This window comes from Syngnathus acus, chromosome 13 (assembly GCF_901709675.1).
Source record: "Syngnathus acus chromosome 13, fSynAcu1.2, whole genome shotgun sequence".
NCBI classification, from domain to species: domain Eukaryota; kingdom Metazoa; phylum Chordata; class Actinopteri; order Syngnathiformes; family Syngnathidae; genus Syngnathus; species Syngnathus acus.
The window spans coordinates 12,921,116-12,941,932 of record NC_051098.1 but is presented as its reverse complement, the minus strand read 5'-3'; the positions used below and the strand labels follow the sequence as shown (position 1 = coordinate 12,941,932).

Below are 20,817 nucleotides of genomic sequence, written 5' to 3'. Positions count from 1 at the left end.
AACCTTGTCATGGCTCAAGTAACGAGCAGATCATAAATTGGAAAAAGTTGGTATTCTTCCGTTTTTAGCTTAGCTTAGCTTTAGTTTTCATCTTTCCTGCTCTCCTGTCGTGCAGATCTTTCTGTGGCCGTCCAGAAGTTCTCCCAGTCGCTGCAGGAGTTCCAGTTCGAGTGCCTCGGTGACGCCGAGACGGATGACGAAGTCAACATTGGTGAGTTGAACCAAAATCGACCCAGCGTGTGTAAGAGGAGAAGTACCGATTCAAATCTGCATCAATGAATCGATTGTTCCGCTAGCCTCGAAAGTGAACGGTTCCGTATCGCAGCCCTCGGACAGGCTCTAAGTGTTTGCCACATGTATAATTGATGCGATTGATCGGCTTTCCTCTATGGGAGGGGACTAATTGTCTGGCCGCTATCGGAGATGAACGAAGATCTGAATTGTCGAGCCTCCAGCAGGAATGTGAAAGCATCTGTGCAGAAAAGCAGCCAATCTGGATTTTTTTTTTTTTTTTTCTGTCTTGGGATTTTTGCGCGGCGGTTGCAGAATTACTGTCCATCTGCGAGGGTCGCCCTCCTCCACATGAAGCCGTTGGACTGAATGCAGAGCAAATAGTCGCCGCCAAGGCAGATTTCTGCGAGAGGCCAATTACGCTCGCCCGTGCGGAAAGAGACAACGTGCTCACTTTTTCGCTCATTGTAATGACATCAAATGTGAGAATTCCTCAAGATTATAAAAATATGCCCCGACCAAGAACAAACTAAAAATGTTTCCACGTGTGAACTGAAGACCCCCCCCCCCACACACACACACACACACAACTGCAGATGGGGAACAAAAGGCCACGATTCCTTTTTGAAACCAAAATCAATCTGCGCCCGACCATGCAAGTCCCGCAGCCGAAAGCGGCGGCCTCTCGTCGCTGACCCGCCTTTGATGCTCCCGTCTTCCGACGCGTCACGCTGGAATGTGCTGCCACGCCGCCACACCTGACCTTCCTATCGATTCGGCTCCATGACATTCACATTCTCCAGCAAATCGATGCCACCAAAGGACTGATGCGATGACATTTTTTGTTTTTAAAGTTTGATGCCCTTCTCCTGAAAAGTCGATTCTCGATCCTCCGCGTGCGAGGCGAGTTGGAATCTCTATCAACCGGCTCACGTCTTGCAGAAAAATGTATGAAGTCACCTGGCAATCATTTAAAATTGTGACAACATGATATCATTTGTCTCCTTTAAGCAGGCAATCACGTTTCTTTTTCAAGGTTATTTGCACTTATCTTTTCTTGATCGGCCACCGAGTGACGGGCGAGTCGTAAGCACCCTTGACTCCTATTGGCTGTCAGCGGCTCCCCTGAAAGCTTTTGTGTGCTTGATAAAGGAGCCGCTGCATTTAATGGCAGGCCTGGATGAGCAAAAATCATGGCTTCCTTCACTTGAAGGCTTTGCAGCGTAAACGGGCCAATGATGATGCACGGCCGGTCGGTAATGGCGTCGGGGCGGGGCCGGCCGCCAGGGAAGCCGCGGGTGGCACCGGAGAATCGTAACGGCATCGGCTTCCGATCGGCAGCAGCACGGACGAAAAAAAACAATGTAGTCAATGGTCAATTTGAAATATTTTGTTTGTGTTCCTTTGTCTTCGGACAGCTGTGTGATTTTATTGCGTTCTAAATTACGCGACGGCGAAAGCTCAGGGGCTGCCGTTCCATAAAGCTTTTTAGGGCCACGCTCACGGCGAGGCGGGAGCATCTGACGTTTAACGACTGCGGCGCCACGCATTGCGCACAGCGTTGGTGCCGCTTGTTTAACTCACAGCGTCGCATCTGAAAGTTTCTTCTTGATTCCGTTTCAGCCCAGTCCTTCAAGGAGTTCTCCAAGCTGCTCAACACGGTGGAAGAGGAGAGACGCCGCTTGGTAAGAAAGCCGTTTGGAAACTTTGACTGTTCTGAATGGCAAAATGACATGAAATTGCTTGACATTTAAAAAAAGAACACTCTGCTTACTGTTCTGGGGCTGCTTTGCTACATCCGGCGCGAGTTGTCCTGAATCTTGGCAGGGTACACAGAATTCTCTCGACTATTAAAGCATTTAGCAGCAAAATGGGTTTTCGGAACAAAAGGTGGGCTCGTGAGGTGCTGTGACACAGTAAAGCAAGTGAACAAAAAAAATGCTTTTATTTTTTCAATTTAACAGATTTATTATATTTAATTATTTTTTTAAAAATAAATTTTATTTATTTATTTTTGTGTTTTTATTTATTTTATTTACTGGTGAGCAATTTTGATAGCTACTCATGTTGTCCTCTAGTAGCTTCCTTCTGGCCCTCTGATTGGTCTGCGACCAATCTCGGGCGCAGTCAGCTGGAATAGGCTGCAGCTCTACCGCAACGCTGGGTGGGCTCAGCAAAATCGAAAATGGACGGACGGATAGATGGTCTCAAATCCCCAAACCATCCGCCACTGATTTTACTACCCATCACCCGGCCACCTTGGTGAAAATCGAGCCGTCGTTAATAATTTAAGATGCTTTTTTATTTTATTTATTTATTTATTTATTGTTAGGGGGGCAATGTGTGTGTCTGGGCCACATAAATATAGAGCTGGCATTGAAAATGCGCGCCATTAACTGATCCTATTCCGGCCCGAGTGATTTAAACGTCCATTAGGCGAGAGGTCGGAGACTCTTATGAAGCAGTTGTAAATCCAAACAAGACGAATGTGCTTTTATGGAATTTACCGTTAGATTAGCCACTCGCTGCCAATAAAGTGCTGCCTCGCTCAAATGTAATTTGCACCGTTGGTTCCTTGGCAAATTTAAAAAAAACAACAACAGATGAACTCAGACCGAGACCAACTTTTTATTCGCGATTCAAATGCCGACTGGCCGCCCATCGCTTACACCATTTGTTCGTTCGTTCGTTTTCTTTTCATTTGAATCATGTTGTAAGACATTTGGAGGGCAACGTGGGGGTGGAAGCTTCTTCCTTTTAACTTCCTTTTCTGTTTTGGCTTTGTCAGAGGAAGCATCTGAAATCAAATTCAGGTTGGCCCCGCCCCTTTTACTCCCTTTTCGCATCTGGACTCAATAAGTGGCCTAAAAATAACAAGAAAGACTTGAAAGACTGATAAGGCTCCTGCTGAAAGCCAAACATCTGACAGCAAATGGGGAGGAAACCTAATTTTTCATCAGTTTTTGGAATGGACTTGTTCCATAAGTCCAATTTGCTCAGGCATGATGCATTTTATTGTCTGAAAAAGATGAATGGCAATAAAAATTGCTAATAATATTTCTATTTTATTATTATATATATATTCTTATATTATTATTATGTATATTATATATTTTAGTATTGACACATGATGCGCAATTTGTCTCTGCGGGCCACATTTAATGATGTGGTGGGCCATATCTGGCCCCCGGCCTTGGGTTTGACACCAATGGTCTAATTTAGGCTCGCCGATCCATTTTATGTCAAAGCACCTAGGACAAAAACTTTTTACTAGCAACTAGCCGTGTAAGGCCACCAATAAAATATAAAGTAAAAGACTACAAAAGAAAGAGTCTTTTCTTTTTTCTTCCTGTGTAAACTTTGGAAAATCGATGTTTGTACGCAATGAAAAGTATCTGTTCTTTTTTTTCCTTTATTGGCGTTTCCATTGTTCAAATGCATTTTACTCTGAGTGCGGCTTTTAATTCACATTGTAATTCACGTTGTCTTCTCCCGCTGCTTTTTAAAATGAACAACAAAAACCTCCTGATCCCTTAAGTGCTGTTTGGCTGTGCAGCCTTCTATTTATTTCCCACGTTGACACTTTTCTTTAGGTTTACATTTCCTTCAACGGCCTTTAAACACATTTTAAAAATCGACCGCAACTATTTTACGCCTCAGACAGAGACACAGATGAAAGTTTTTTTTTTTTTTGTTTTTTTTTTTGTTTTTTATTGTATTTTTCTTTTTGTGTGCAATGACTCTGGGCACTGCCGCGGGCACCTTGTGTGCCGGCCCGTGAACGAAAGAATGTTTCCAATGACCCTGAAACGAGAGTGCCAAATAAAGGCAGCCGTTGTTCTCGGCAGAGTGAGTGTGTTTGATGAGTGTTGGGAAACTATTTGGAACTGATGATAAAAACTGGCAGGACAATGAGCCAGATGAGAATATCAGCCTTAACCTCAATCATGCAAAGAAAATGTCAGATATTCGCCACGTAGCCTCGTCTCAGGTGCGTTTGTTTAACGGCTTCTTCGCCAATGCAACAATGAGGCAAGCGTGTCTCGTCGACGGTCCGTGTTGTAGCGCAGCAACGGCGTGTTTTTTTTTTTTTTTTTTTGACGCCTCTTCTCGAGCCGCTCATGAAGTATTCATAGTGGGGAGGTAGTGCCTCACATATAAAGAGAACCAGCAGCACAGCTTGACCTTTCTGACTCTGATAGCGAGGGGAAATGTAGGAAAAATAATTGCATCAAATTAAACTGAGCCAAATAGACTTGTCCTTACAAACTGGACAGCTAAAGCCAGTTTTTGTTTGGATGCTCACATGGCGTGCTTCTTGTTTTTATTTGTATTTTTTTTTAATTGGCAGTACACCAACTGAAGCTCAATCGACGCCGTCCTTGCACTTTTGCGACTGAATCGCTCCCGGTTAGCTTTGGTGGCCTTGCTTCCGCTTCCAGATAAATATTTTGCCGTACGATCAGATTGTTCCACCTCCCTCGTTTCCCACCCTCCCGCCAAAAGCAATTACCACGCTGCTTTTTTTAATAAAGGTCATTTCACACCCTCGGCATGAAATGGAGGATTTTATTTGATCATAATGACGAAGTTGGAATGTTTATTAGATGTTCATTTGTACAACGCACGCCTTTAAGATTACTTTAACGAGCGAGGCCATTTTCTTCGGGGCGCGGCGGAGGTGGTGTCTGTCATTGGGATTATAGGTGCGAGCGCTGCCGATTTTTTTTTTTTTTATGCCCGCCGCTGGCGATCATTAGCGGGAATGTGGCTCAAGATGAAGAGACGGGGAAACGGTTTTGCTATTTGGCCGCCGCCAACATTAACACGCAGCGCAACACGTTGACGCGGCCGCGTCGAGATTCATAAATGCAAACCCGCACCTCACCGACGCCTAACCCAGAAAATCTTTCTTTCTTGCTTTCTTTCTTTCTTTCTTGCTTCCTTCCTTCCTTCCTTGCTTTCTTTCTTGCTTCCTTCCTTGCTTCCTTCCTTCCTTCCTTCCTTGCTTCCTTCCAGTATTCCTTCCCTCCGACCTCTCGTAATGGAACGGCGCTAACGGCATATTTAGCTTAACACATGCTATTGAGTTTGTTTGTTCCCGCAAGATGCTGTTGTTTGGTCACCTCTTGACTTCTCAGCAATTTATTGGCTCAGCAGACCCGACTGCTCGCAGCAACCACTACGACCCTAAAAAAAAAAGGGAAATCAATATCAGACTGAGAGCTTGCTCCTCGTTACAGATAATGACTCATAAATATGCCCTGGCCAACGTGGCTAATAATGGATTTGAAAAAGGCCGTGTGGAGTGTGCAACGGAATTATCGTTATTATCTTGTATAAAGATGCAATATCAAATTCATTCTTCATAAATTATGAAGATTTTGAATCATATAAGCAGTATTTCTCACGATGTATATGAGGTGCTCCTTGGAAAAAATGTCCTCCCCTGTTGGGCGTCACCAACCACGCGTTTCAATCTACGCTCTTGTTTCAAAACCCTTCCTGGGTTGCATGTTCCGAGCACATCGTAAGCTAAGCAGAAGTCCATATTCTTCCCATTTTGGGCGTGCTGCTGCTTATCAACATACCTATTTAAGCGTCCTGTCTGTTCGAGTGGAATTGGACAAGTGAGCGCTATTAGACGTCTCCATTGGAAAGCGCAACGACGCACACCGCAGGCTCAATTAGACCAGCGAGATAAAGCGGAGGAAATGACATTACCGCACGGGCAGATTACTCCCGCTGCACGTAGATAACGCCGCCACTCGGAGGGGGGATTACAGCCGGGCGTCGTTTGACGACCGCCAAAAGTCCTCGCGTGCTTTCAGATGGAGTGGCGCACAAGTGCTCTCGTGGTTGCGCCGCCATTTGGTGATTTAAGACCCCCCATCTCGTGCTATCCGCCATTTCTCGCTTTTGAATGGATTTTTTTTTTTTTATTATACACATACCGAAATGAAAGTGTCACCCCCCCGGCGAGGAAAACAAGTGAGGAAAGGGCTGACCTTATCTCCAATTGAGCGCATGCATCACACGCTACGCTAATGAGCGCCGGGCCGGACGATATTCCGACGTGTGTAGAGAAAAAGACTCCGTCGCATCAGCCAATTTGTCACCGGAGTCGAGCAGTTTAGAACCCAGCCACGTTTTAATGAGTGCTCCAGTGAAAATGAAATATATATATTCTGTATCGTCTCAAATGTTAATCACGAAAAAGCAAATTAAGCAGTTTGAATGTCAAAAATATCTTCTGTTCTTTGTGCTTTTTGGGAATTGTAATTGGAAGCATACGCAGCTAGCGTGCATTAAAGACAAATCAGCTTTTGTGTTAATTATTAGTAGCCAGGTCAAAGCAAGTTTATATGCTTCTCTTTATCTACTTAATTTGTGCTGGATTCGGGACTTCCTGTGGGATCAGGCTTCCTAAAAATCTCCCCTCATAACATTCAGCACAGTGTGTTGGATTCCAAATTGCATTTTTTTTTTTTTTATGTATTGCTTTCACTCGCACCTCCGGGGGCGAGCACAATCTTTTCCGAGGACGGTCCTAAAGGGATTCCCCAGGGTTCCGTCTCGGGCCCGCTGCTGTTTTGCATGTATATGAATGACCTATCTGACAGACGTCCCGGGGTTAACCGGCAGATGCATGTGGATGATAAAGTGATTCATACATGCTGGAAAAGGTCTGGCAAGGACATTTGTAGCCCTTTCGCTTGTGTCGCCGCCGCCACCGTTTCAAACTGCATTGATGGCGATTAAAATAAAAATTGGGGCAAAGCTCCTTTCGGAGTGTCCGTGTAGTCCCCGACAGATGTTTTGGATGCTAAAATTACACGGTGATTAATGATGTGAAACAAAAACTCGGGAGTCCCCAATCACCCGGCCGTTTGCTACGAAGAAAAGAAAACTAGTTTTTAAAATGTCATTTACATTCTTGTGCTATTTATCCTTAAAAAGTGGAGCAAACTTAAAACCGTGACTCTGTCGTAAAACCCAAACCGAGCTTCAACCATATTTTGAAAATTGTAAAAAAAATATTTTGAAATTTGAACCCAAATCCTGGCTTGAAGCCATACTTTGAAACCCTAACCCTGTCTTAAAACCTTAATTTCAAACCCTACCTTTGTTTGAAGCCCCAACTCGATTCTACGCCATATTTGGGACTGTAACCGAAGCTCGAAACTGCCTTTTGAAAAACCATCCTGCTGCTGCCTAGATGAATTATTTCACTTTTCTCTCCGCACAAAATAACACCTTCCATCAAGCTAACAGCCGTGTCGTTTGCGCCCCCCCTCCCCCCTCGTTCCTCTGATGTCATCGACTCACCACGGGCGAAATCCTATTCCGCGGGAATTTTTCCAGGCCGTAACGGCACCTTCAACGAACGCAGTCACCCGAGGATTGAACGTGAGCCGTAATTGAGGCAATACATCTCCGGCTTATCTGCTCCTGGGCCCAACCGGTGGCGAGACGCCCCGGATGGCGAGTCTCGATTGAGCGGGGGAGAGGTCGCCGCCGCCGTGCAGGCAAACAAAAATGACTCCAAAATGTAAAAACGTGCTTGCAGGGTTGTATTTCTTCCAGCCGGAGGTGGGAGAAGGTCACGTATGTGCGAGGCATACGTATCTCCTCAAATCTTAACTTGAAACCCAAATCCAGATTTAAAAGCCAAACTTTTATTTAAAGCCCTCATCATTTTTAATAGCCGACAATTGAGCGGCTCATTTCTGCCGCATGAGCTCGCGTGTCAGTCACGTCGCCGTGATGCCGCGCAATGACAACTACATCAAGCTTTTTAATTAAATCCCCCCCACACTCAATTTAAAGAACACAGCCTGACATTTGTCTGCTTTTGTTTTGCCCCCCCCCCCTGCCCAGATTCAGAACGCAGATGACGTCTTGATCACTCCCTTGGAAAAGTTTCGCAAGGAGCAGATCGGCGCCGCCAAGGTAAGCAACCGCTCTGTCATGTACGATTAGCTCGTTGACAGCATCGCGCTGTGCGAGATGGAAATGAAGCCCAAAAGTGAATTTCCGTATACCTACTTTTATGATCATGCTTCTGCACAATCCTGCAGAGCAGCATTTTCTTTAACAAGCTTTGCTATCGTATTGTGCCAAGCCATCACTATCTCATTTTGAGTATTAGCCATTTTTTTTTTCTTCTTCTAATCAGATTACTCTAATCCGGTTACGCGCTCCACAGCCGAGCGGGCCGCACGGGACTGATCGAAGCCAAAGTTCTGCTCGCTGCAGGGCATGCATGGGCCCCTGCGGACGACTTGTAAAGAGCAGAGTTGCTTTGTTGCGCGGTGGAGCCGGCGAATGAAAGCGCGGCGGCTTGTTTGCGCCGGTTCCCATGGCGTCCCGCCGAGTCTCTGAGCTCACTCCAGCCCGTCGGCATCGTTACGATGTGGTCTTAAGCGTCGTGAGGCCCGTCAGAAATCCCCACTTCAATATGTACTTCGTTACCTCCACCAGAGAACCCAGAGGCTACCTTGAAGCCTTAATTTGAAACCCTAATCATGGCTTGAAACTGTACAAAATGGAATCCAAACTCAGTAACTCTGAAAATTCTACTTTGAAAAGCCGTGAGTAACACTAAAAAAAAATTCAGTCTACCAGACGCTTGAAATCTTAAAAGCCTAACCTTGGCTTGAAACCGTCATTAAAGCTAACTCAGGTTTAAAGCCCAATTTGAAATCTTAAACCCTGACCGACCTCGAACCATTGAATTCTATTGCAGCATGACCGCATGATATGCTTATTTACATTCCATTTGCCTTTTCTCTTATTTCTTTCTCTTATTTCTTTATTAACTCATTAACTGCCAGCCAAGTTCAAATTGACGTTTGACGTCTATATCCGTCAATGGCAGTGAATGAGTTCATAAACATCAAATGTTTTTTTCATTATTAAAAAACAAAAATCGGACTGTTTTGGTTATTTACATTCCATTTGCCTTTTCTCTGTTTTTATTAACTCATTCACTGCCAGCCCAGTTAAACTGGATATTTGACGTCTATATCCGTCAATGGCAGTGAATGAGTTCAGTTCAAAAATATCAAATGCTATATATTTTTTAATTAGTAAAAAAACAAAAATGTGTGCATTCCATTCCCCCCACTGCACTTGTCGGTGTTATTATTATCCACGTTTGTAGAGCGGCTCCTTAAAAGCCTGCCTGCCACCCACATCACTCTTCCTCCGTCCACTTCCTCCTAATGGTCCCCCCCCCCTCCCGTACGGCCAAACATTAGCTCAAACTGGAGGGAGATAAAAGGCGGCCATCACCAGTGGCGACTTTTCCACTCTTCCGTGAATGCGCAGCAGTGCTCTGCCTTTCTGACCCCGCCCCCGCATGACCCCCCCATCCTCTCCTTCCAGTTCTCGCCTTATTTGGCTGCACAGCGAGTAATCCCTCGAAGTCACGTATGGATGCTTCGCCCCGCCGGGCGCTGACGCGTGACGTTGCACCGGCGCAGGGAAAACCGCATACATCTCGTGACACCTTGCGAACGAACACACACTGTCAGCATAACAATGACAAGCGCGCAGAGCACGTTCATGCTAAAAGGAACATATTTTGGAAAAGGGACTCAATATTCCGAGGGTGACCGTTGAGGTCCATCTCTGGCTGAATGTGAATACGTGACTACTGCTAATTAAAACATGTCAGCACTCACACCTGAGCGAATTCCGTCTCTGAAGCGTGACATGACATTTCGTTTTTTTCACGTTAGGTTTGACAAATGTGAAAATACTGTACATGGAATATATTACATTACCATGAACTTTTAATGCCTACACACATATCGTAAATCTACAGAATTCCATGCTCATAATGATCCGGAAAGATGTCGATGATAAAATGAATCTCCTGTAGGCGTAATTGAAGTCCAAATTTGGCTGTTCTTGAAAGAGGCCTTTTTGTACAGTGTTCCACCATCTAGTGGTCAGACGTGGAATTACATCAGAAATAAGCGACCCTCTATAAGGGAGGATACAAATACTGTTGGATGGCACCTTTGCCGCAAATTAGCTCCCTGTAATGAGCTGCCTGAGCTCGAGCTCCCTCCCCCGCTTTCATATTATCGTTCCGGGAAGACATTTCAAACGAGCGCAAGTGACACCTAGTTCGCCGCAGTTGTTTGCTTTACTGGCAAAATCTTACAGTAAAAAAAGTTGCATATTTTCCTTTAGTTACTGCACACATTTGCAGATACACACAAGTCAACGTTGGCCCTCCCTCTGTTGCCACGGTGATGAGAAGCGAGGTGAGGCGACAATGGCCCCGTGGCTCATTAGGGCCTCTGTCAAGAATGTTAGCGAGGTGTGAGCTTTCTTATTATCGCTGACTGGCCACAACATTAGGAACACCTGCACCGTACCCAAATGCACTTTCAACCAGGCAGCATCAGCATTTATTTATTTATTCTGTATTTATGTATTATTTGTATTTATTTATTTTATCATTTATTTATTTATTTTAAATTTGTATTTATTTATTTCTAGGTGCGGCTCGCAAACTCTCTCGATCGCCACATCTTGTTTTGAGAATAGCCACAATGCTGGCGCTGTTTCCAAACATTCACATCTTGTGAATTGAAATACATTTGCGCTTGGAATGATATTCGCTACTGCGGAATTTTGTCCAAACAGCTCTTGTATTGGATCGCATTCAAATACTAAAATACTGCCGGCGAGTGCGTTTTATACTAAAGCTGGCATCCAAACACACAACAGGCATTCCGAAATATTCTCTTCCAGTGCGCAATTTATTCACAAGAGAGTACAAAGCCATCAGATGGGGAAATCTCGAAGGTGCTGCGGAGTGTGTTGTTGAGTGTGTGTGTGTGTGTGTGTGTCGTTTTTTTACGAGTGCTTTGTTTGCGTTGTTTTCCCAGCCAGCTGATTACCCTCGGGCACTCGGGATCAGTTTGGGTCAAAGATTCCTTCTGCGGTGGACTGTTGGGGCATAAACGCATATCTAATGCTTGCTTAACATGGCGGCGCACCGTGTTTGTTATTAACGAGACCAAAGTGTCGAAGAGGTCGACTGAAACGTTGTGCGAGAATTAAGAGCGGCAATTTTTACTCTTAGCTGGCTACAAATTCAGTTTTGCTTCGAGTGGTGGCAAAACGTCCTGCATAATGTTTCAATTTTCACCTTGCCAAGTTTTTCCCCAATCTCGGCTGGGATGGACTCCAGCTCACTTGCGGCTGTAATTATTTTATTTTATTTTTTTCAAGATCCATAAAAGATGCACAGTTAAAAGCAAGAAAAATAATCATACTGTGAAACTCTTTGTGAACTGCGCAGCTTCGACTCCGGTCAATTAACTAAATTCCTTTGACGGACAAAAGTATTTGTACTTAATTACTTGCCACCACTGGCTGGCAAACAGACAAAACAGCGTGACAGAATGCGACTTGCGCCTCGTCACATCTCGAGTCCCCGCAGCGCTAAATTGCTTGTCGGGAGGGAGGTGGCGAGCAAGCCGCTAGTGGCGTGCGTGTGCTGGTCGGACTCCCGCTTTGGCCGCGGGGGAGCCTCGGATAAAACGCCACTTCTTAATTTATTCTGATTCCCGTCGTGTGTGTGCGTGCGTGTGTTTTTGCTTTCCCGAGGGGAGAATTCACTCATATGCTTGCTTCCAAAATAATGTCATGTCAACGTCACTTTTCTTCTTTTTCCCTCAAAAGAAAAAGTACATCCCAGGTTCTTGGGGGAAATATATTTGCTGTCAGCGTCGTATCATACTTTTAATCATGTTTATTTAGCCCGACACCTGTTTGTGTTGCCTGTCGTTGTCGACAACAGCACCCCCTTCATCCTCTGCCGAGAAAAATCAATTGCGTGCCAGACACCACCGCCGAGATGGAAAGAAGAAGCCTCGTCAAATTATCTATTGATTTCTGTCTCTCTCGCTCCCGTGTGGGATTGTTTTGTCGTGGAGTATCGCGGTGAGTTTCAACCCGCTCAGGCGGAACGTTCTTGAGGGTCCAGTCGGCTTGCTGAACATCAGGGCCATGGGAATGAAAACAAACAAGCAGGATCTGGTTTCAAGCCCCCCCCTCCCCCTCCCTTTTCTGTTAAAGTGGTTCGGCCCAAGAGGTCAGTACACAAAAATGCCTTGGTAGAGGAGAAGCCTCTGATTTGGATCATATTTGGCGAGGGTGTTAAAAGTTGAGCTTTGTGTTCTTACATGCTTGCGAGATGGCCGTCTGGTATGAAAAGCCCATTTCCTGTTCCTCTCCCGGGAACCTTTTCTCAGACCTCGGGGACCATCTTGGAAAATATACAAACGTCATCCGTCCTCTCTCTCTCTCTCTCTCTCTCTCTCTCTCTCTCTCTATATTTCTACCCCCAAGCGGAGCTGCTACTAAATTTATGCTGCTGCTGAGGGTTTACTGTAAAATAACAGAATCATTCACTCTTTTTTTTTTTATAGTGGACCACAAAGTTCACTAAAAAGTCAACAACATTTGCGTGTGTGTGTGTGTGTGTGTGTGTTTGTTTGTAAAACAAAACCGCTGCTGATTCCACCACCATTAAAAAAAAAACGTGCTGCTTTTCTGTCTCTGAATTCTGCCGAGCCAACGCGTGAAGTCCAAATGTGGTTTGACTTCCACCTAGTGGCAGCGACATCAAACATTTCCCAGGACCTCAAACGTTCCGTTTCTAAGCTCTCCTTTGATTTATCTATTCCTTTTTATTTGAGGACGGGAAGAAGAAATTCGATAAGGAGACGGAGAAATATTACGCCACGCTTGAAAAACACCTCAGCCTGTCATCCAAAAAGAAAGAAGCTTATCTTGAAGAGGTAAAACCCAAACTTTTTTTTTTTTTTTTAAATCATAAAGCGTTGTCTGTCATCTGGAGAGGACTAAATCTCAGGCTCACCTTTCTCTGACTGGACGCCGACCCGGTTCTTTTATTTTGCTGGTTGGCAGGCCGACACACAGATTGACAAAGAGAGGCAACTGTTCTACGACGCGTCCCTCGAGTACGTCTTCAAAATACAGGAAGTGCAAGAAAAGAAGAAGTTTGAGTTTGTGGAGCCAGTAAGTTTAAATTATTTTCATTTTTAGAGTATGCCTGAGATTTTTCTTTTTTTTTGGATCCAGTTCAGATCTTATTAGATAGGTGTTCCTAATATTGTGACCTGCCAGAACAACCTGTGCGGTCATTCCCAATATCTCCATCGGAGAAGCTGACAGCTAATATGAATCTCTCGCCCTCGTACGCATGGGAGACGTGACTTGAGAGTCAAGTATTTCTTTCCACTGCAAAGCAAGACACCCCATTACTCCCCCCCTCCCCCACCTGAAATGTAAATTTCTTAGCCCCGGGGGTCACCGCGATGGGACTCGCAACCTTGCGGCCCCGTGATGAATCTCTCCGCAGATGAGTCTTTGATAGAGCCAAGCTCAGACCGAAAATCAAATCCATGTTGGTGTGTTGATTTCTTTTTTATTTTTTTAATTTTTTTTTAAGGTCCTCATCCCATATATTTTTTTGACAAACAAAAGCAATGGCTTAATCATTGTTACAATAACAAATGTATGTGTGAGTGTGAACATGATTCCGTCATTGACATAACATAACGCTACTCAAGCATGGAGCAGTTGCGAGCACTCGTCTCACACCGACGTGAACTTCATCTGCAACTTTTCCGTGCACTTCAACTTGTTTGTGTTTTGGATGCGCTTTCCGTGTGTGTGTGCGTGTGTGTGTGTGCCGCTGGCTCGTCCACAGCTGCTGGCCTTCCTGCAGGGCTTGTTTACGTTCTACCACGAGGGATACGAGCTGGCGCACGAATTTGAGCCGTACAAGCAGCAGCTCCAGTTCAACCTCCAGAACGTAAGTGCTGACCCGGATCTCCCCCCACCCCCGCCCCGTGTGCTCGGCAGGCTTCTCTGCTGCTGCTGTTGCTGCTTCCAAAGGAGACACGCGCTGCATTTTATAGGTCCTATTTTCTTATATATTTATATAGACCAATTTAAAAAAAAAAAAAAAAAAAAGATTTCTTTTCACTGCATTCTGACTTTTTGGGGGGATTTTTTATTTTAACTGTCGTAATCTGCCCTGAGCAATTTAAAAAAAGTCATTTTTCCATAACATCCACTTTAATCCTGCCCTTAATTAAAAAAAAATAAAATGGAAAGAAAAAGGTTAAGAGTCAAAGACGAGCAAGCTGCGCTTGACAGCAGCCGCAGGGAAGCCGCAAATCGGACAGATGAACTTTTGTCGGCTACCGAGCGAGCGCAAGCTAGCAGCAAACGTGTTCCTCTCTCACCACGCAGACGCGCAACAACTTTGTGAGCACCAAACAGGAAGTGGAGAAGTTGATGAGGAGGATCAGGTCTGCCGAGCAGGACTACAAAGCTCCGGGCCGCTGGAGCATGGAGGGCTTCTTGTATGTGCAGGAGAAACGTGAGTAAAGGTTGTTGCGGAAACGTACAATGTCAACAAAAAACACGCCAATGAGAATTTCCAATGATCATGTCGTTTTTGTGGTTGCGTTGTAGGTCCTCTGGGTTCCGCTTGGACAAGGCACTACTGCACGTATGAGAAGGGCGGCAAAAGTTTCAACATGAGCAATAGCGACACTAAATTGGCCAATAAACAGGTAGCTCGTTTACCCTCACCATTTTAGCTAGCATAGTCTTGTTTGTTTGGTCTTAGTTTAGCTAATTTAGCTGGCTTGCTAATTCTAAGATTGCTAGCTTAGTTTTACATTTCAGTCATAGTTTTGTTCTCCTTAGAGTCTTACTGATTATTTTCATCTTAGTTGGCTTATTTGTCCTACTTGTTGCTGTTGTTGTCTTAGTTTTCATTTTAGACGAATTTGTTAATCCGGTTAGTTCCATCTTATCTAGTGTAAGGTTTGTTAGCCTAGCCTAATGTGGTTTAGTCGTTGGTTTGGCCTTGGGTTTGATCTTTGGTGAGTTTACTGGATTACCTGAATTGTTTTTTCGGTTTGTTCAGATTCTTCTTCTCTATCATGGGATTTGTTTTAATTTTAAATATTGCTAGCATTGTACATTTTAAAATTGAATCGTTTGGGTGAGTTTTCTAGCATTTATCTTTTAGAACGGTCTGGTCCTCAACCAGTCCGAGATGTTCAAGCTCAAGTCGTGCATCCGGAGGAAAACGGACTCCATCGACAAGCGCTTCTGCTTCGACATTGAGGTGGTGGAAAGGTAGGTAACTTATTCGTTAAAAAAGTACAACCATTTTGTGAGGAAAATGCTCGATCGAATTGCATGTGAGATGTTTTGCGTTCCATCAAACTCCATTAACCCCAACGTGTCCCGGCGGCGACCCTCCATGCCAACCCACCGACGGTGTTCGGCTTCCATTAACATCCTGGAAGGCTTCCATGTTTTCATCTCCTTTTGAGTCTGGCACGAACTCCTCTTTGTTGCATATCCAGTACCCCCCCCGCAATAATCTTGAGCTGGAAATTGAGTATAATCCAAAACAGTTTTACATCCGTCATTTTACAGTACGTGTACATGAAAATAAAATGACTTCCTTACTGCTATTTAGGTTGGTAAAAACTGCGAATAGTTGAGTTTTTCAGCAAATTTGTGAATGGCAAATATCTACAGGGGGAATTACTGTAATCTTGACATTTGAACCCATTCCCAGTCCTTTTTATTTCTACTTTTTCTGTCTCCATGTCCACGTAGAAACGGCGTCTGCCGCGGAACTCTTTTCAGGCCGCTTTGGTTGTTCTATAAAGTCCGGTACGTGAAGGGATCCTCGTCGCTTGTGCACGCAGGCGCGCGTGTGTGTGTGTGTGCGCTGCTTCCGTGTGATTCACGCCTTCTTTAATGCTACTTTTTTTTTTTGCTGGCTCGCTGGGTCAAATTGTGCCTCTGCTGCCTCTGATTATTCTCCTCATGAGAATCAAACTTTCCAATTTCTACTTTGAATGATCAGGTCACACTAAAAATTGAAACTATATACTACAGGAAACCAGTTGAAGGGGGAAACATTTTTGAAGTCTGCAGGGAGGAATAAAGTCACATTTATTTGAAGGGGAAAAAGGTCAGCCTATATAAAAAAAAAAAATTATTATTTAATGGTACCGGAGAAAGCTGTATTTTGTCGAAAGGAAAAAGTCGTAATGGTGCCGGAGAATAAGGTTGTATTTTTTTTTTCTAAGAAAAAGTCATCATCTTGCAAGAATACGGTTGTATTTTTGAGAAAACTACAGAGAAAATAAATCCAGATTCTCTAAAATAGACTTCTTCAAAAAATGCAGGTGGGCTTCATTGTAATAAGAATTCTTGAATTGAGCGACGCCCCGTAATCAATCAATTTATTCCAGCGCTTTTTGTGTGATAAAAAGGTGAGGTGATAAAAAGCAGATGCATGCTGGGAGCGTTGTGGTGAATCTGGCTGGCACTGTGCAGCTTTTCATCAATCAAGCGTGGAGTGTGAAGCACCGGCAATCGACCACAGCAACTTCAAACAAAGGCCATGACATTATTCTGAAGCCAGCATTTTTTTCCCCCCTCCACCCAGGCACGGTCACATGACACTGCAGGCGCTGTCCGAGTCCAACAGGAGGCTGTGGTTGGAGGCCATGGACGGCAAGGAGCCGGTAAGGAGTCCAGATGCTGCACTGAACTTGTGCTAATAGCGCCCTCGTGTGGTTCTAGCTAGAAATTACAACCAAGCTCAAATTAATTTATTGCCTTGATTCTTTTTTTTTCCATTGGTCTAGATTTACAACCTGCCTGCCATCCTGAGCAAGAAGGAGGAGAGTAAGTTTGTGTTTTATTTGTGAGATGAGCAGATTTATTGTTTAACCAATAATTATAATAATAAGGTAACCAAGATAGTGTATAAGGCACACTTGAGTCAAAACTGAGCATTATTGTCTCGGAATTATTGATCTAGTTTTTTTTAATGAAATATTACAAGAATGTACCTAATGAAATGGCCACACCCACCAAAATAGTAAGTTACTTTCTGAGATATTTATTGTGATCTGAATTGACGACTGATGCAAATGACGTCCCTTCACCGCTCTTAATGTCGTCATCCAGCGTTCCTTAACGAGGCCGGCTTTAACTTTGTGAGGAAATGCATCGAGCTGGTGGAGAGCAGAGGTGAGGCATGTTCAAAGCCACGACACATCATCCAGAAGATGTCTTGACGGTGTCGCTCTTCACACAGGCATCAACACCATGGGGCTGTACAGGATCGGAGGCGTCAACTCCAAAGTGCAGAGGCTGATGGCGACGGTTTTTTGTAAGTAAGGATTGGGAGGCCATTTTGTCTTCACGCACTATTTTGGCGGCAGCAGGGTGGCGATTTGCATGTCTGCCTCAATGTCGAAAACTTTCCAAAAATCATGTCAACTCCAAGCATCCAAGGCGCCCGTGGACATGGACCTGGATCCCGAGACGTGGGACAACAAGACCATCACCAGCGGCCTGAAGAATTACCTCAGGTTAGCATTTATTTATTTATTATTATTATTATTATTTTATTTATTTCCTTGTCTCCAGGTGTCTGTCGGAGCCGCTAATGACCTTCAAGCTGCATAAAGAATTCATCATGGCTGCCAGTAAGTTCATGAAAATAAACGTTGTGCCAAAATGAGCCCAATTCTCAGTTCATTTCAGGATTAAAAAATCAAGTCCAGTAAACCTGCCGCTCTTGCTGTTTGCGATATGAACCATTTATAATTTGCAACTTTTTCAACATCTCAGAATCGGACGACCAGAACTACAGAGTGTGCGCTGTCCATTCTTTGGTCCATAAGCTCCCTGATAGAAACAAGGAGATGCTGGAGATGCTCATCAAACATCTCGTCACGTATGAGTCCGCTCTTGTCTCGTAGTAAATATAGTCAATTGATTATCAGGTGTGCCATTGTCATACTTGTTGTGTTCCCTCCTCCCTGCAGCGTGTCCACGCAGAGTCAGTCCAACATGATGACCGTATCCAATCTGGGCGTCATCTTCGGGCCCACGCTGATGCGCTCGCAAGAGGAAACCGTGGCCGCCATGATGAACATCAAGTTCCAAAATATTGTGATGGAAATTCTGATTGAGAATTTTAACAAGGTGTGACACAGTCAAATTCCTCAAGAACAAAAAGATGCATTCAAATGATTATTCTCTGCAATTACCAGATCTTCCTTCAGCCTCCGGATCCCAACGTGCCACTTCCGGAGCCTCCGAGCCGGCCCGGTTCCCGCCGAAGCAGAGCTATTTGTATGTCAAGCGGCCCCCGGAAGCCTCGCAGCCTCTACACTCCTACCCTGTGCCTGGCTGACGCAGAAAGTGAGTACCAAGACACAATACGACTTGCGTTGCTGCAACTGTTTGTGCTTTGTGGCATCCCACAGGGATCTGTTCTTCGACCGCTTCTATTCCGATTGTATGCTCCCTTTTAGACTATAAATCAAGGCTGGATTTTAACGTGGGCCTGTTGTGCCTCCCCTCTGGTCCCTGCATAGGCGACGCCTGCAGCAGCAGTCCAGGCAGCACCCCCACGGGCAGCACCGAGTCTCTGTCCTCGCACTCGTCGGAGCACAACGGCCCCCCCAAGACTGAGACTTTGTCCTGCATCAAAACTACGAGTGCAATCCTCCCTGACGCCGCGTCCTTGCGCTCCAGCGGGCCCCGGAGCACCGAGTCTAGTTCCAGGGAGGAGGCCGGCCCGACGGACGTGGAGTCGGAGGACGCCCTCAGCGTACCGTCCGTCACCGGTGTTGCCCCCAGAAAGGCCCCCCATCAACGACACCCTGGACCCGGACCACCCGATCTCACAGCTGCAACCTCTCTCAAGTCTCTACGTGTGTCTGAAGGTGATCCAGAACCGCCCGGCCATTATTCTGTGGATATTGTTCTTACCTGCGTTGCAGGCAATTGTGGCGAAACATGCTTTGGTCCAGAGTTCCTTTTCACTCTTTGTTTTCCCTCAAGGTCAAAGGAGCTACTCCAAATCCGCCCAAAATCTCTCCACGCTGGATCTCATCGATCACTTGAAGCCATCGGCGGACCCCCCGGACATCCCGCCCAAGCTCGTGATCCGGCGGCGGGGCACCACAGCCTCAGCCAGCAACGGATACCAAAGACCAGGCTCGGTGTAAGTACGCCTGCCACATTGAGTCCCGCCATATTTCAATAGTCGTTCATAACAAACCCTGTTGGATGACTTATAACCCTTGCAATAAAGTCTTGGCTCACTATTTGGCAAGTACGACCTGCTGTCAGATTTTAGAGCGCAGCACAATCGACTTCAGGAGATTGGAATTTTATGCTCGTCAAAACAATGCAAGAAGGACATTTAAGGAAATTTGGCCTGATGGTAAACAGATTTTGCGGGGCTTAATGAGTGCCCTAATAAACACGTCCAGTAAGTGTTGGTGTGTTTCTCTCCGTTCTCGCTCACATTGTATTACTGATTTAGCGTGTGCCGCACATCAATAAGGGCAATCAGGTCAGACGCATTTTTGCCACCGTCGCGCCGCCTGGGCACCTTCTTGGCCCGTGTGCGAGCGCCGAGACGATTTATGTCATCTCCTCTGTGGTGGGAGAGCTGCTCTTAATTCTCGGGGTTAACGTGACCCAGCAGCAGAATGCGCTCCTCCTCCTCATTTGTGTGCACAAAAAGTGGTTTAAAAAAATGTACAATCAGGAATATTACTTAATCTAAGCAACAATATCTGCCAGTCAGAAATTAACTAGCATTAAAATAATTTGTTTGTTTGTTTTTGTGTACGCATCTACTGTATGTGTGAAAGCACTCACATGGCCTCTTGACTCATCTTGTCACCCTCACAGCTCTGCGTTACCTTGACTCCCAGGTCACGGTGGCTCACGGGAGTCAAGTGCGCCCTTGTAATGACGTCTCCTCACTTAAAAAAAAACAAATATTCCAAGGAAAGAAGGAAACGTCCCGTATTGTGTCGTTCTGACTTTCACTAAGGGTCCAAAACAATCAAGAATGCTGCCGTTGTAAAGCCAGTGTGTGTGTTTTCATTTAAAGTGTTACGTTGAAAAATAATATAAATAAGGTTGTTGTGGAAAATTCGAGTTATGGAAAAAAGAAAAAGGAAGCCAATTATTTTTTTAGTATTTGCTATCAGTTCTGTACTTTTGGTGGTATTTTTGTTTGTTTGTGTGTTGAGTTTGGAAAGTGTAAACATGCAGCTATTGCTCTTCTTGCTTCTCTCACAGGGTGGCTGCCAGAGCGCTGCTTTTTGAACACGCCGCCGCCCCGCAGCTCGGGAGGTACCCGACACTCTCAAAGACGTCCAAGTCGTGGGGTGCTAAAGCGAACAGCCTGAATATGGTATAAATGCTTTGCATAACTTGTGTGCTTCCAACAGGGACGCCCAAGCTGTGTACTCGTGCGAAGCTGAACACAGCCATGAGCTCAGCTTCCCCCAGGGGGCGCACTTCTCCAATGGTGAGTGCTACCAATTTAAAATCAATAGCAACTTTAAAACAAAAAGGTGTGGTTGTTTTTTTTAGATTAGAGAATTTTTGTGTTGCCATGGAGGTTGAAAAAAGGAATGAGCTAGGGGAGTTCTAAGATATCCA

The 20,817-nt window shown here is 45.0% G+C and overlaps 1 protein-coding gene across 4 annotated transcripts in view; it reads left to right on the top strand.

Moving 5' to 3' along the window:
• Positions 1-20,817, top strand: part of LOC119132218 (rho GTPase-activating protein 42) — a 29,114-nt gene that overhangs the window by 6,554 nt on the left and 1,743 nt on the right. Inside the window, exons 2-24 of one of the 4 annotated variants that reach the window (XM_037267286.1) lie at positions 116-211; positions 1,855-1,916; positions 8,113-8,184; positions 12,960-13,061; positions 13,192-13,302; positions 13,997-14,101; positions 14,545-14,674; positions 14,770-14,870; positions 15,335-15,444; positions 15,937-15,993; positions 16,778-16,856; positions 16,980-17,019; positions 17,305-17,367; positions 17,435-17,509; positions 17,627-17,711; positions 17,770-17,828; positions 17,974-18,079; positions 18,171-18,330; positions 18,399-18,549; positions 18,726-19,076; positions 19,195-19,357; positions 20,452-20,505; positions 20,604-20,683. In XM_037267286.1, coding sequence (XP_037123181.1) covers positions 116-211; positions 1,855-1,916; positions 8,113-8,184; positions 12,960-13,061; positions 13,192-13,302; positions 13,997-14,101; positions 14,545-14,674; positions 14,770-14,870; positions 15,335-15,444; positions 15,937-15,993; positions 16,778-16,856; positions 16,980-17,019; positions 17,305-17,367; positions 17,435-17,509; positions 17,627-17,711; positions 17,770-17,828; positions 17,974-18,079; positions 18,171-18,330; positions 18,399-18,549; positions 18,726-19,076; positions 19,195-19,357; positions 20,452-20,505; positions 20,604-20,683 — 2,412 coding nt within the window. Of the gene's footprint in view, positions 1-115; positions 212-1,854; positions 1,917-8,112; positions 8,185-12,959; positions 13,062-13,191; positions 13,303-13,996; positions 14,102-14,544; positions 14,675-14,769; positions 14,871-15,334; positions 15,445-15,936; positions 15,994-16,777; positions 16,857-16,979; positions 17,020-17,304; positions 17,368-17,434; positions 17,510-17,626; positions 17,712-17,769; positions 17,829-17,973; positions 18,080-18,170; positions 18,331-18,398; positions 18,550-18,713; positions 19,077-19,194; positions 19,358-20,451; positions 20,506-20,603; positions 20,684-20,817 lie in introns of all 4 variants that reach the window. The other 3 variants (XM_037267285.1, XM_037267288.1, XM_037267287.1) reach the window with 3 other exon arrangements.